General features: G+C 34.1%; 1 protein-coding gene across 2 annotated transcripts in view; it reads right to left on the bottom strand.

Moving 5' to 3' along the window:
• Positions 1-952: 952 nt before the first annotated feature.
• GTF2A1 (general transcription factor IIA subunit 1) overlaps positions 953-12,944 on the bottom strand; it is a 40,058-nt gene continuing 28,066 nt past the window's right edge. Inside the window, exons 9-10 of one of the 2 annotated variants that reach the window (XM_040225985.1) lie at positions 8,540-8,599; positions 5,733-5,813 (exon numbers count right to left, since the gene is read on the bottom strand). In XM_040225985.1, coding sequence (XP_040081919.1) covers positions 8,546-8,599 — 54 coding nt within the window. In that variant the 3' untranslated portion in view covers positions 5,733-5,813; positions 8,540-8,545. Of the gene's footprint in view, positions 5,814-8,539; positions 8,600-12,944 lie in introns of both variants that reach the window. The other variant, XM_040225984.1, reaches the window with a different exon arrangement.

Raw genomic sequence — 12,944 nt, 5'->3', positions numbered from 1 at the left:
CAATCCACACTAGGATTAGAACCCAGACAATCCAACTTCACTGCTTTTAAAGACAGCAACTCCCTTATTCATCTGTGGCTTATCCAATAACACTGATCACAATTCCATGCCTGTGGAAGATCATCGAGTTGAATGAATATGTTAATACATCCTCTGTGCTTGATTCCCTTTCAGCCTCAGAAAATTGACAGTTCAAACAGAAACAGAAGTAACCAGTTACTTACACTGCATCTTCCTGTCTGGCTGGGAAGTAGGAGCAATGATACAAAAGCTATTTGCCTCCTATCTGCCTCCATAAACAGGATTGCCAGCAAGCACTGGGAGAGAGGCTCATGTCAGAGTGATGTGATCACACTTTCAATGTCTTTCATTAACAGTGTTTCATTATTTTCTCCATAAATGAAATGAGCACAGAACCCATTACTATTTAGGAAAATTACATAATTTTAAAAATGTTATAACATTACTACAGTTTTCGCTTTGGGAAAAATCCAACCTATTTTAGACATATAATTCAAGAAGGGAAAGAAAAGCTTACAGACTTCCCGGTGTTTCATTATTCTTCTCCATACCCCATCGTTCACTTTTCTCCTCTCAGGCCCTTTCTGCTATAGACAGACACACGGCTCCATTAACTCAAACCTCTCAGGCTTAATTTGTTTTGCTGTATCCAAATCTTTTACTGCCTCTCAATTCAGACCATATTCTCTTTTGCTATTCTTGACCATTTAAAAATATTTTTCAGCTCCACGGATATTATGAAGTTACTAACTGGGATATCTGAGTGTCTACTATGGTACAAAATGCACCACTTTAGGATCTTTATGTGTATTATCTCACTTAATTCTCAAAACCATACTGCTGTCATTTTATATATGGAGAAAGTGAGACCAAAAAGGTTAAGGTCATCAATGTAGGAGCCTGAATTAAACTGCAAAAATACAAGATTTGCTGCAACAAATAAAGTATCTTTATTATGACTGTTTTAATGGTTAAAATTTGCACGTTTCCTAGATAAAGTAGTAACAGGATAAAAAAAAATTACAAAAAAGCAAGCTAAGATCTTAATGATTCATTTGAAATAACTATAAATAAAAATACTTGCTAATTATTTAATACTTTCAAAAATAACACAAAATATACTCAATATGTAGTACAGGCCTTAATGATCTGATTCTCCTTTTATGCAACTATTTACAAACTCTGATCTAAAAGAAAAATATATAGCTAAACAGTTAAATTAAAAAATAAGTATGTTCTCAAATAATTTTATCCTAAGTAATCTATTCTTTGGAGTAGAAATACTCATTTAATACAATATGTTATTTATATCAATTTTTAGTTATACTTTGTTGGTGTGACTTTAGCCCAATTTAAATTCCTGTGTGCCTAGAAATTAAAAGAATAGTTCTTTTAAGAATAGTACTAAGAATTTATAACAGTTTAATATTCAGACTGACATTCCACTCCAATTAAAGGTATAGAATTTAATGATACCTCTTTTTGATAATGGAACTTATTAACAATGTAAAGCATTTTCCTTTCTCAACTGTATAGTTTTATTCAGTTATCTATATAACAATTTTATAAACTAGTAAGCAAAGCAAGCAGCATTACTTTTTTTAAATAACATCTTTAATTAAAGTTTTTGCAAAGGTAAAATATTAAACTTAAAATAGGTCTTAGTACATCAAAATACTAAGTTCTCTAATTGTATTCCAAGATGGTCTTTAAAACATAATATCCCGTATATCACAGAAGAGCAACCTTGATCTGCAATTGTACAGAATGAATTTTACAAACATAATAAATATATTTACGCCCTTACACATAACAGTATGTACAACAGCAGTTGACAATAGTAGCTCAGAACAGCAAAAAGAATTAGCCCCTCCCCACAAATTGTAGCCCTGAAGCATACCAGATGATTTAAGGAAACTTAACTTGAAATAGTAGTTAATAACTCAGTGTAGTTCTCCTAAAAGAAAAAACAATTTTTCTTGTTCCTCAAAATAAAAATATCAAGTTCTGTGTGTTCTTCCTTAAACCATAAAAAATGACAAAAAATAGACTAATAAGGCAGACTTAAAAAGGGAATACAAACTTCAGGATAATTTCCATAGCATAACAGATTAAAATGTAAAACTATATAACATAAACCCATGAGGAAATATATAAAGCAACTATTTTTTAACCAATGAATTAAAAACCTGAAACAGCTGATAGACAGAGAGATAGATATATGGAATAAAATGAAAAAGTACTAAGATGAATCAATAAAATATTACATTGCACAACAGCTCAAAAAAGTTCAAGATGAAATAATCTGAAAATACAGGAATTTTCTTAAGAGGAAGAAAAAGCTAAGATATAAAGGGAGCTCCCAAGAAAATTATGTCTGATTTCCTATACAAGGTGTATTTATTTCTGAAAAGAATGGTGACATTATTGCTATAAGATAATCAAAAATTACTCTTAGAAGGAGATAACCCTTTTTATTCCTCCATAAAAGCCAGAAAAAAAGCAAACCAAATCCTTGATTTTCATATAGCAAAAGAAAATCTTTATACAAAAGCTATTATACTTTTATGTTCTTGCAGTCTAAACCAGAGTCTATTAGACTATGCTCTTCAAGAACACATTTTAATCACTATACACACTGCTCAAATCTTGATGCATGCCAAAGAGAACATCAAGGTGGCTTTGATTTTAAGAGAGGCAACAATATAAATGTGGTGCTATGACGGCATTTAATTAATAGAAAGAAATGTGAACATTTAAAAAAATATAAAAGCCCAATATAAAGATCCCCCTCATATAACAGACATTTTAGTCCAGAAACTAATTGCACATTAGAGTTGTTTTAGCCAAATGTGGCACTCCACAGAATTTAAATGTGCTCTCAGCCATTCAAACGGTCTGATTATCCAAATGACCACCAAAAATAAAGAGTACATACACTGAAAGGCACACATTCCACTTAAACCTAGTACTTTTGTGTAAAATTTCCTTAGCACTGTTGATTGTTTTTAAATAAAAGGTGCCATCATCATCTGTGCAAATCTAAACAAATCCGTTTCTGAAACCTTCACTTTTTCATAATACCAAGTCTGAACTATTTTCCTTCTTTGATTAAACGTTATCTTTACTTCAAAATTTTGAAAGTGGGAATCCTTGCATTTTTCAAAGGAATGACATTTTTTATGAAACCTAGTGAAATAATGTTAAATAAAATGTTAAAAGCACGATTAAGAATTCAAGTACAATAAAAGATAAGCAAGTGGGATTCTTAAAGCAAGCCGCTATAATAAAACTAAAACACGCTATCTGACTAAAAAGGAACACAATGCAGTGATACATAAGAGCACAATTTGGTATGCAGTGTTGTTTGGACCAGTTTTCAGAATTTTCACAGGTAAAATAAAAGCGCTTGCCAAGTATGTTATAATTGATATGCAATATACACAGGTGCAAATATAAACGGTTATTTCCTGCTTCAAAACAACCCTACTAAGTCACACTGAAAGCAGTGGTTGTTCATGTTTCAATGTTATAAAACAGGCTAGTATACAATTTTATTATGAATGCAATGTTTTTGTCTACATAGAGAGTCCAAAATATAAGCTGAGTATCATATAGTAATCCAAGGTTCAGTAGCGTAAGAACTACTAGATAGCCAAAGGGTTTCAATCAACACTGCAGCAATGCTAAACTTTTATAGGTAGTTCAGGTCATTGATTTCTTCACTAGGTAAATATAAACCTACTAGCAACTATACTGAAGGACAAATGAACAACAGGACTTCTGTGATTTTACTCCCTTCCCCTCTCCTCCCAGGCTCAACAAAAACAAAGCAAAACAAAAAACCTGCATGTGCTTTGAGCATAGTGGGGTAAACAAATAAACCTCCAAAAAACTAATATAGTAAAAATTAAAACCGTATCACCAGATATGGCATCAAAATAAATCTAACTACTAGCATGCTAGAAACCACCATTTATATCAAAGTTCAGAACATAAGTTAAAGGGACCAAGGTGGTATTTTTGGAGGGAAGTAGGCAAAAGAAAAAAAAAATTAGCCTTTTCAAGAAGTTTAAAGATTTGTGCTAAAATAAAGAAAAAACAATATAAAACAGCTCACAGTTTTTCTCTGCAATGTACTTTAAAGTGTTCCTCTGTTACTTCTGGAAACACAAAGGCAAATAAAAGGAAGACAAAAGTGGAAGACTTAAAAAAAAATCAATATACAAGTTAAACACATGTGAATTTTGTCAAAATAAACCATGAAAAGAATTAGGTGTTAAGAACAAAGGTGAGGACACGTGTTCCTGCAGTTCTCCCAAGCAACTCGTTCTCACTGAACATACAGCACTGCCACATTGTTCTTTACAGCCCCTTACAGAATACAGAGCTATGCATTCTTCATATACATATTACATTTGTACTGTTTTTAATATACAAGCCAAATTTCCATGCTGTCTTCCCGATGTGCAAACTGGAGCCCGCGTGTGTATTGTCAGTGGCCGGGAAGGACCAGTGCCAGAGAGGCAAGCATGTGCTTAGTGGCCCACCCTCCTCTAACCCCAAAATTTCTCCCTCAAATTACAAAGTTGCATTTTTAAAAATGTGTTCAATTAGAATAAGAGTTTTAAAATTCTTTACTAGTAAACACAAGAAACTTTTAAAATTACTAAGTTGTTTGATAAAAATCCAGGTCCTCCCACCTGCCCAATGCATCAATCAATGCACAGAATGTTATCTAAATGTTTGTTTAGCTTAAAGACTAAACATATATATAAGCATACACTTCAGTCCAACAGGAAAATTATCTATTCATATGTATATAATTCCAGCTAGATGGTACCTTTGTGCAACAAAACTGCATTCCTGAGGAGCCACTTGGGGTTTCTTTTTAAGGTGTGGGACTAAAAGAAACAAATACAATTCTGTTAGGAAACTGAAGTTGTCATTTTAATTCTGCTCAACTCAGACGAGACCCAAGTCTTTATAATGAGTCTGAAAACCTAATTAAAATAAACATCCACTCCTAGGTAAATTTTGTCTCCAAACTGTAACTACTGATTATACACTTCCTTTAACTTGTAAATAGATGTTTCATCAAGCAGGGAAGGAAGAGGTATGTATTACTGAGGGAGAACAGCAAGTAAAAATATTTAAGACCTATAAGAGTTCTAAACTGTTTCCTTATACAAGAGAATTAAAATTCAACACCATAATTCTTACCCTTTTGTAAAAAGCTCAACACGCAATTTTTACCAAATATAACCACGTACAATAAGCAGTTTCAGTTCAATCTATCAAAAGGGAAGTTTCTTCAGTTCATTCCAACAAGTATCTTCTGGCTGAACTCAAGTTGGAGGAAGGAATATAAACAAAGCTTTACATGCTCATCACCAGTGGCAGGTACCTGTATTTAAAATCGACAATTCCGGTTTTCTTACACAAATCCCCACCCTCCCCACCCCAACAACCCCAGGTGCTACAGTTCCATGGCTTGCCAGTTAGAAGTAGTGTCTGTGTTGTCAAGGTCTCTTTGTTCCAGTAGCTCTGCTTCTACTGCACTTTTCTGACATGCAGAAGTTGAGTTTTGGTTGGTATATGTCCCAAGTTTCAAACTGTCCACTTTAAATTTTTTTTTTAAGTTTCTTTTGTTTTATTTATAAAAGAAAAAGAACCAACTCTTTTCACCATTCTGCATCTCCAATGGCTTTGGAAAATATATAATCTCTTCCATTAAGATTCATAATGCCATCCTTGAGATGAAATTTCCATTTGTTTTTACTTCTGTGTATCTAAATAAATAAGTAAAAAATGCATGAGATAAAAAGAGGAAACAAACAACAACAAAACCCATTCACACACCAAACATGTATATTATTGCAATTGTAAACTGTTTTCTTTTTTGAGATATAATTGACAAGTAACATAGCAGTTTCTGATGTACAAAGTAATGACTAGATCTCTGTGTATACTGCAAAATGATCTCCACAGTAAGCCTGTTAACATCCATCACCATGCATAGTTACAAAATTTTTTTTTTCCCATGATGAGAACATTTAAGCTCTTCGTTAACTTACAAATACAGTGTCATCTAGAGAAGGAAATGGCACCCCACTCCAGTACTCTTGCCTGGAAAATCCCATGGATGGAGAAGCCTGGTAGACTGCAGTCCATGCTAAGGGTCGGACATGACTGAGAGACTTCCCTTTCACTTTTCACTCCAGTGTTCTTGCCTGGAGAATCCCAGGGACAGGGGAGCCTGGTGGGCTGCCGTCTATGGGGTCACACAGAGTCGGACACGACTGATGTGACTTAGCAGCACACAGTGTCATCAAATGTAGTCATCATGCTGTACATTATATCTTTGAATACTTATAACTTGAAGTTTGTGTCTTTGACCACCTTCGCTCATTTCACCTAACCTCCAAACCCTGTCTCTGGCAATCTGTTCTCTGTATCTATAAATTCAAGGTTTTTTGTTTAGATTTTCTTTCTGCTGCAGTTGTTAATGGGACTGTTTTCTTATTTTCTCTTTCTGATAGTTCATTATTAGTGCATAGAAACCCAACAGATTTCTGTATCCTGCACTGTACTGAATTCACTTATAGTTCTGATAGTTTGTTGGAGTCCTTAGCATTTTCTTTGTAATATCAAATTACCTGCAAATAATGAGTTTTACTCCTTCCTTTCTTCATTTGTGTTTTATTTTCTTTTCTTGCCTAACTGCTCTGACTAGGACTTTCCATACCGTGCTGAATAAAAACGGTACGAGTGAACATGCCTATCTCATTTCTAATCTTAAAAGAAAAGCTCTGAGCTTTTCAGAGTATGTTACCTGTGGGTTTGTCATATATGACCTTTATTAAGTTGAGGTACATTACCTCCGTAACAATTTTGTTGAGATTTTTTATGTTACATTTTGTCAAATGCTTTTTCAGCATCTACTGAGACCATCCCATGATTTTTGTCCTTCATGTTGTCAATATGGTGTATCACACTGATTTGAAGATGAGGTGAGCCTTCCTTGAATCCTTGGAATAAATCCCACTTGAACATGGTATATGATCTTTTAAAATAAATTGCTGAATTCAGTTTGCTAATATTTTGTTCAGCACTTCTGCATCTATGCTCATCAGGATGATACCAGCCTATAATTTTCTTTTCTTGTGGTACCCTAGTCTGGTTTTGGTATCAAGGTAACTAACGTTGGTCTTGTAAAATGAGTTTAAAAATGTTTCGTCATCTTCTATTTTTTTGAACCATTTGAGAAAGATTGGTATTAATTCTTCTTAAATGTTTGGTAGAATGTACCAGTGAAACCATCTGGTCCTAGACTTTTGTTTATTGGGAAGTTTTTGATTATTGATTCAGCCTCCTTACTAGTAATCAGCATGTTCAGATTTTTTATTTCTTCATGATTCAGTCTTAGAAGGTTTTATGTTTCTAGGAATTTATCCACTTCTTCTATATGGTCCTATTTGTTAAAGTATAATTATTCACAGCAGTCTCTCATGTTCCTTTGTACTTCTATTATAATCAGCTCTTAGTTTCATTGATCTTTTTTTTAATTATCTTTTTAGTCTCCATTTAGTCCCTCTGATCTTTGTTATTTCCAGCCTTTCATTAACTTTGGGCTTCTTCCTGTTCCTTTAGGTGTAAAGTTAGATTGTTTATTTGAGATTTTTTCCTTATTTCTTGATGTAGGCATTTCTATGTACTTCCTTCCTAGAACTGCTTTTGCTGTATTCTGCATGTTTAGTATGGTGTATTTCCATTTTCATTTGTCTCAAGTTCAGTAGCATATTGTTTAATCTCCATCTGATTTCTATTTTCATACAACTGTGGTTAAACTGCATTTTAATAGTCTGACACAATCTCTCTCTCAAAAACAACAACAAAAAAAACCAATTAGGTGAATTTTTCAAAAATCTATAATAATATTTATTTTATAGCTCTTAGTATTTGGGTTCATTAAAGTAGTTAATAATGTTTCTCTACAAATTATTTTAATCTCTACCAGGTCTGCATATACGTGTCATTTCCTATACAATTCTTTACAGGCAAATATTTAAAACAGGAATACCCTTTGTTCTCCCTGATGCTTCTAGAACACTTTTTATTTTTTGCCTTTTCTCTGTAACTCCTTTTAAGTCTATACAATTTAATTAACCATAGGCTTTTCTTCATTCTCCCTATCTACTGACCACCAGGACAGTTTTTCCTTATTATTGGTATCATGTTTACAACTACTCTCTTCTTCCTCACATACATTAACAACTTATATATTGCTGACTTTTTAAATACTGTGACCCCCCCAGGATTAGAATTGAAACTAATATTAGTATTTCTCTAATTATTATTTTATCTCTAAGTCTACTTTACTTGTCTTCAGGACACCTGGCAACTGTTTTCTAAAAGGCCACCAATAAGCTTCTAGTTACTACATCAATAGCCTCTTGTCATATGACTTATTAAAATACTTTTTAACTGATTTCCAGGTCTTCACTCTCTCCCTTACCTTCAATCATAAGCATCGCTCCCATTTCAGGCTTTCATTTTCAAAGGAGAAAATTACAGCCTGGAGTTCAATGAGATAATCAATGACAAATCACAATTAAGTGACAAAGATGATTCTTCAAGCGCTTTCTATTTATCAGGCTGTTTTCCATAATAATGCAGAAATTCTCACTATGTACAGGCATTTTCTTATCCCACTGCTAAAACTCCATGGTCTAACATCCCCATGCAAACAGTCTCCACACGTATTCTTAGCAAATCACTGTTTAGTGTCTGCTTGAGTGTGATTAAAAGTGGAAGGTGAAGAATTGCAAATTCAGTTATCCCTTCCTGGGACAGCTCCCTTGCAAGCCTTTCATACTTTACCTCTTACTAAAACCTGCTTACCCCAAGGTTCTTATTGATCCTAGTTCTGCCTTTTGGAAGTTAATCTAAAAAATAATGAATACTTCATATATTTGAAAACCACTCTCATGCCCTTCCTTAAGACCACTAACTTAAGCTATATATAAATTTACCATATATCTATCTTTTCTCATTTATTAAAGCAAAATAGAGTATAATAAAGTGAAACAGTATTCAGAAGAGGGCCTCTTACATTAAGTGGTCTTATTTTGTTGTTGTTTAGTCACTAAGTCATAGCTGACTCTTTTGTGACTTCCCCTAGACTGAAGCCTGTCAGGTTCCTTTGTTCATGGGATTTTCCAGGCAAGAGTACTGGAGTGGGTTGCCATTTTCTTTTCCAGGGGATCTTCCTGACCCAGGAATCGAACCCACGTTTCTTATGTCTCTTGCACTGGCAGGTGGATTCTTTACCACTGAGTACCAGAGAAGCCCAAGTGGTCTTATAGCTCTGGTCTAATTACACTATTTAGATTACTACACTGAACACCTTAGGATGAATGACTTGAACATCTAACGGATACAAAACTAACATGTCCCAAACCAGCCACTCTCCTCTCCTAAATTTGCTCCATCTGCAGCTTTTCCCATCTCAGTTGTATCATCATTCTTTTGACTAGTTCCTCATTAAAAAAAAAAAAAAAAAAAAATCCTGGAGTCATTCTTGATTCCCTTTTTTATTTTCTACCACATACACAAGAGTCAGGAAAGCCTGTAGACTCTTCCTTCAAAACATCCAAGTTCCAGCTGCTTCTCATCACTTCCAATGCTATCATCCTAGCCTTAATCATTTCACTCATGTGGATTACTATGATGTCCCTCTATTAATCTCCTTATTTCAACCTTTGTTTCTATACTGTTCTCAACAAAGCAATGTTTTTTAAGATTAAAATGTAAGTGATACCACTTTTGTATATTTGAAACCTTCCAAGAGCTTCTCACTCAGAGTGAGAGCCCATGTCCTCACAAAGTCCTACACCACACCACCTGCCCCCACTTACCTGACAATCTCCTGCTATACTGCTCCCCCAAGCCCAGCTACAGTGGCCTCCTTACTGCTTCTCACACGAAGTAGGCAGGTTATGCCACCAAATAACGACAAGTCTAACTTTCATCAAGCCTTTGATCCTGTTTCCTTTCCCACTCTATAATTACCCACACTAATTATCAACTTCTAACATAGCATATTCAGAGAAAGCAATGGCACCCCACTCCAGTACTCTTGCCTAGAAAATCCCATGGACAGAGGAGCCTGGTGGGCTGCCAGCTATGGGGTTGCACAGAGTTGGACATGACTGAAGCGACTTAGCAGCAGCAACACAGCATATTAATTACAGTTGAACCTTTAACAGTATGGGTTTGGAAATGCACAGATCAACTTATACACAGGTTATTTTCAATAGTAAATACTACAGAATTAAGTGGACTGTGGTTGGATGACTATACATATACAGACGAACCACAGATACAGAGGGCTGCCTCTAAGTTACATGCAATTAGCCCCAGTGTTGTATTAAGGTAATTGTAATTTGTTTTATCATTTTGTTATGTTTTAGCCTTTGTCTCCCTCAACTAGAGTAAGCTTCCAAATGGCAGGGACTGTTTTGTTTTGTTCACTGGCTTATCTCAAGCTTCTAGAACAGTGAGTGCCCTGGGACATCACAGACACTATTAAGTATTTTTGAATAAAAAGATCTTTGTCTCCTTTTCTCCTTGACTTCCTATAGAGGAAGTGTTATCCTAAAAATGGATATATAAATTTATTTCTAGTACGAAACAAGTAACTATAAGCTGAAAGATATGGAATTAAATAAGCAAGCAATGAGTAGCCGGGAAAAAAGAATTCCACAGACAAGTAAAGAAACTGCAGTTTGCTGAAAGACAACTTGCAAAAAGCAAATGTAGAAAGTATCATATGCATCAAGTAATATTCCATATACTAAGTACTGAAGTCATACTGAGTAGTAAGTAGTAAATATTTTTACTTGAATAAAATAACAAAATATAACTTGAAAAACAATTCATTTACTGGCCTTACATTAAGTCCTGCATAAAGGAGTATCCTGAGTGCAAGGAAAAAGGCCTCTGAACTTTCCTCATGACAAAAATATTAAGTAACACTACCTACAAACAAGGCCGATGCCTCAACACCTGATGCCATCAGTCCTTACCTATCCTCATACTATGTGAGAACTCTGCCTCATTATTAGATTTAAAGCTCTCATCTGACTTGCAACACAATCAATTCTTTGTATGACTGCTGCTAAAACTGACTCACTGTTGAAATTTAGGCTTCAAAAATAAACTCCTAAATTTCAAGTTGCCTCAAACTACACCCAAGCCCATTTTAGAACACCACCATTCTTTCACTGTTGGCTAAAACATCAAGAATCAACCCTCCAATCTCCAAAACTCATTTGATTATAAAAATTAGATCTCTGTAAACTTTAAAACTGTTTATCATACAACACACTACTTAAAAGTTACTTTTAAATTTCTTACTTTAAAACATTAAAATACTGTCTCCATGAGCAAAACAATTCTAATGTTAAAAATATTAAGTGTACAAAGGAGGTAGTCTCTTATAATATGAAAATACTTAGAAGCATATTCCTCAGTCAAGCTAAGGTAAAGGTCCTTTCTTATGTATCTGACATCCTGCTATCATGATATTGCATTCTGGATAATTTGGTTGCCAACAGGTTCCCTTGAGTCTTCCTGACAATAAAGATTTACTGGTATCTCCTGTTGTTTCAACTTCAATACTTTCCCTCCATATGCATCTAACAAGATGTATTATCATGTGCTTGGTAGAGGGTATTATGAGCGCTTAACTTACTAGTCATAAGGTACAAAAGTAGATGCCCTGATACTCTGAATCAATGACCTCACTAACCTAATTCTATAACTTCACGGGTATTTAACTGGCTTAATTTTACCTTTACATTAGGATATGATAAGATTCATTTTTTAAACATTTTTCCTACAGATGTTTGCAATAAACATGGCTATTTATAATATTCATTTTATAAAAGCAACACAAATTTAAGACTTTCATCATTTGTAAAAGAGGGCGTAAAGAGCACAAATTTTGCGTAATATTAGTACAGATGGATCCCTGGGTTCGGAAGATTCCCTAGAAAAAGGAAAGGCTACCCACTCTAGTATTCTGGCCTGGAGAATTTCACGGATAGTCCATGGGGTCGCAAAGAGTTGGATACGACTGAGCGACTTTCACTTTCACTTCCTGTACTTGACACAATTAGGCACTTAGAAATATACGTTTAGTGTAATGAGAAGTGCTTATAAATAAAACCCAACTATGTCTGTCGTAGTTTTCAACACTTGATAAAGATCTCTGTTGAAATTAAACTATAAAAATGAAGCATAATTTGTGGATTACAAATTTAATGGCTATAGCCAGAAAACAAATTTTATTCTGAATTAACTGTTTCAATAAATAAAAAAATCTCGACAATGCCAAAGCTATAACAAAAATACTTGAGAAGTAACATCCTTTTTAAGAATTAAGAAATCAAGGAGTCAACAGCTAATTCTCATTGAACCTAGTTTAAAATTGTTTTATTGCTACCAAAATTTTGTTGTTGTTCAGTCCCTACATTGTGTATGACTCTACAACCCCATGGACTGCATACAGCAAAGTTAAATGATTTAAAATAGTTTTCAGTAAAAATGTATCTTTTGTTAGTTACCAGTCTTGTTTATTACCCTCATTCAAAAGGTTATAGAAAGGTTCAATTAAAGCCATTTAAGTTTTGAGGTAGTTGAGGTCAGAGGGAAAACAGGGTTAACCCACTTAGTTAATATTCATGTTAAAAGACAACCATAAAGTGGGTTTACTTTGTTAACAAGTTGGGAGACACAGTCTAAATGGAAAAAACATACTTTTTGTGATTTCATTCATAACTTATTTTTCAACTATAAAGTTATACAAATTAATTTCTCACTTCATTAAAATAATCTAAAGTATAACACTGCTTTCA

This window comes from Oryx dammah, unplaced genomic scaffold (assembly GCF_014754425.2).
Source record: "Oryx dammah isolate SB20612 unplaced genomic scaffold, SCBI_Odam_1.1 HiC_scaffold_26, whole genome shotgun sequence".
NCBI lineage: Eukaryota > Metazoa > Chordata > Mammalia > Artiodactyla > Bovidae > Oryx > Oryx dammah.
The sequence above is the reverse complement of the archived record's forward strand: the minus strand, read 5'-3'. Positions and strand labels throughout refer to the sequence as shown.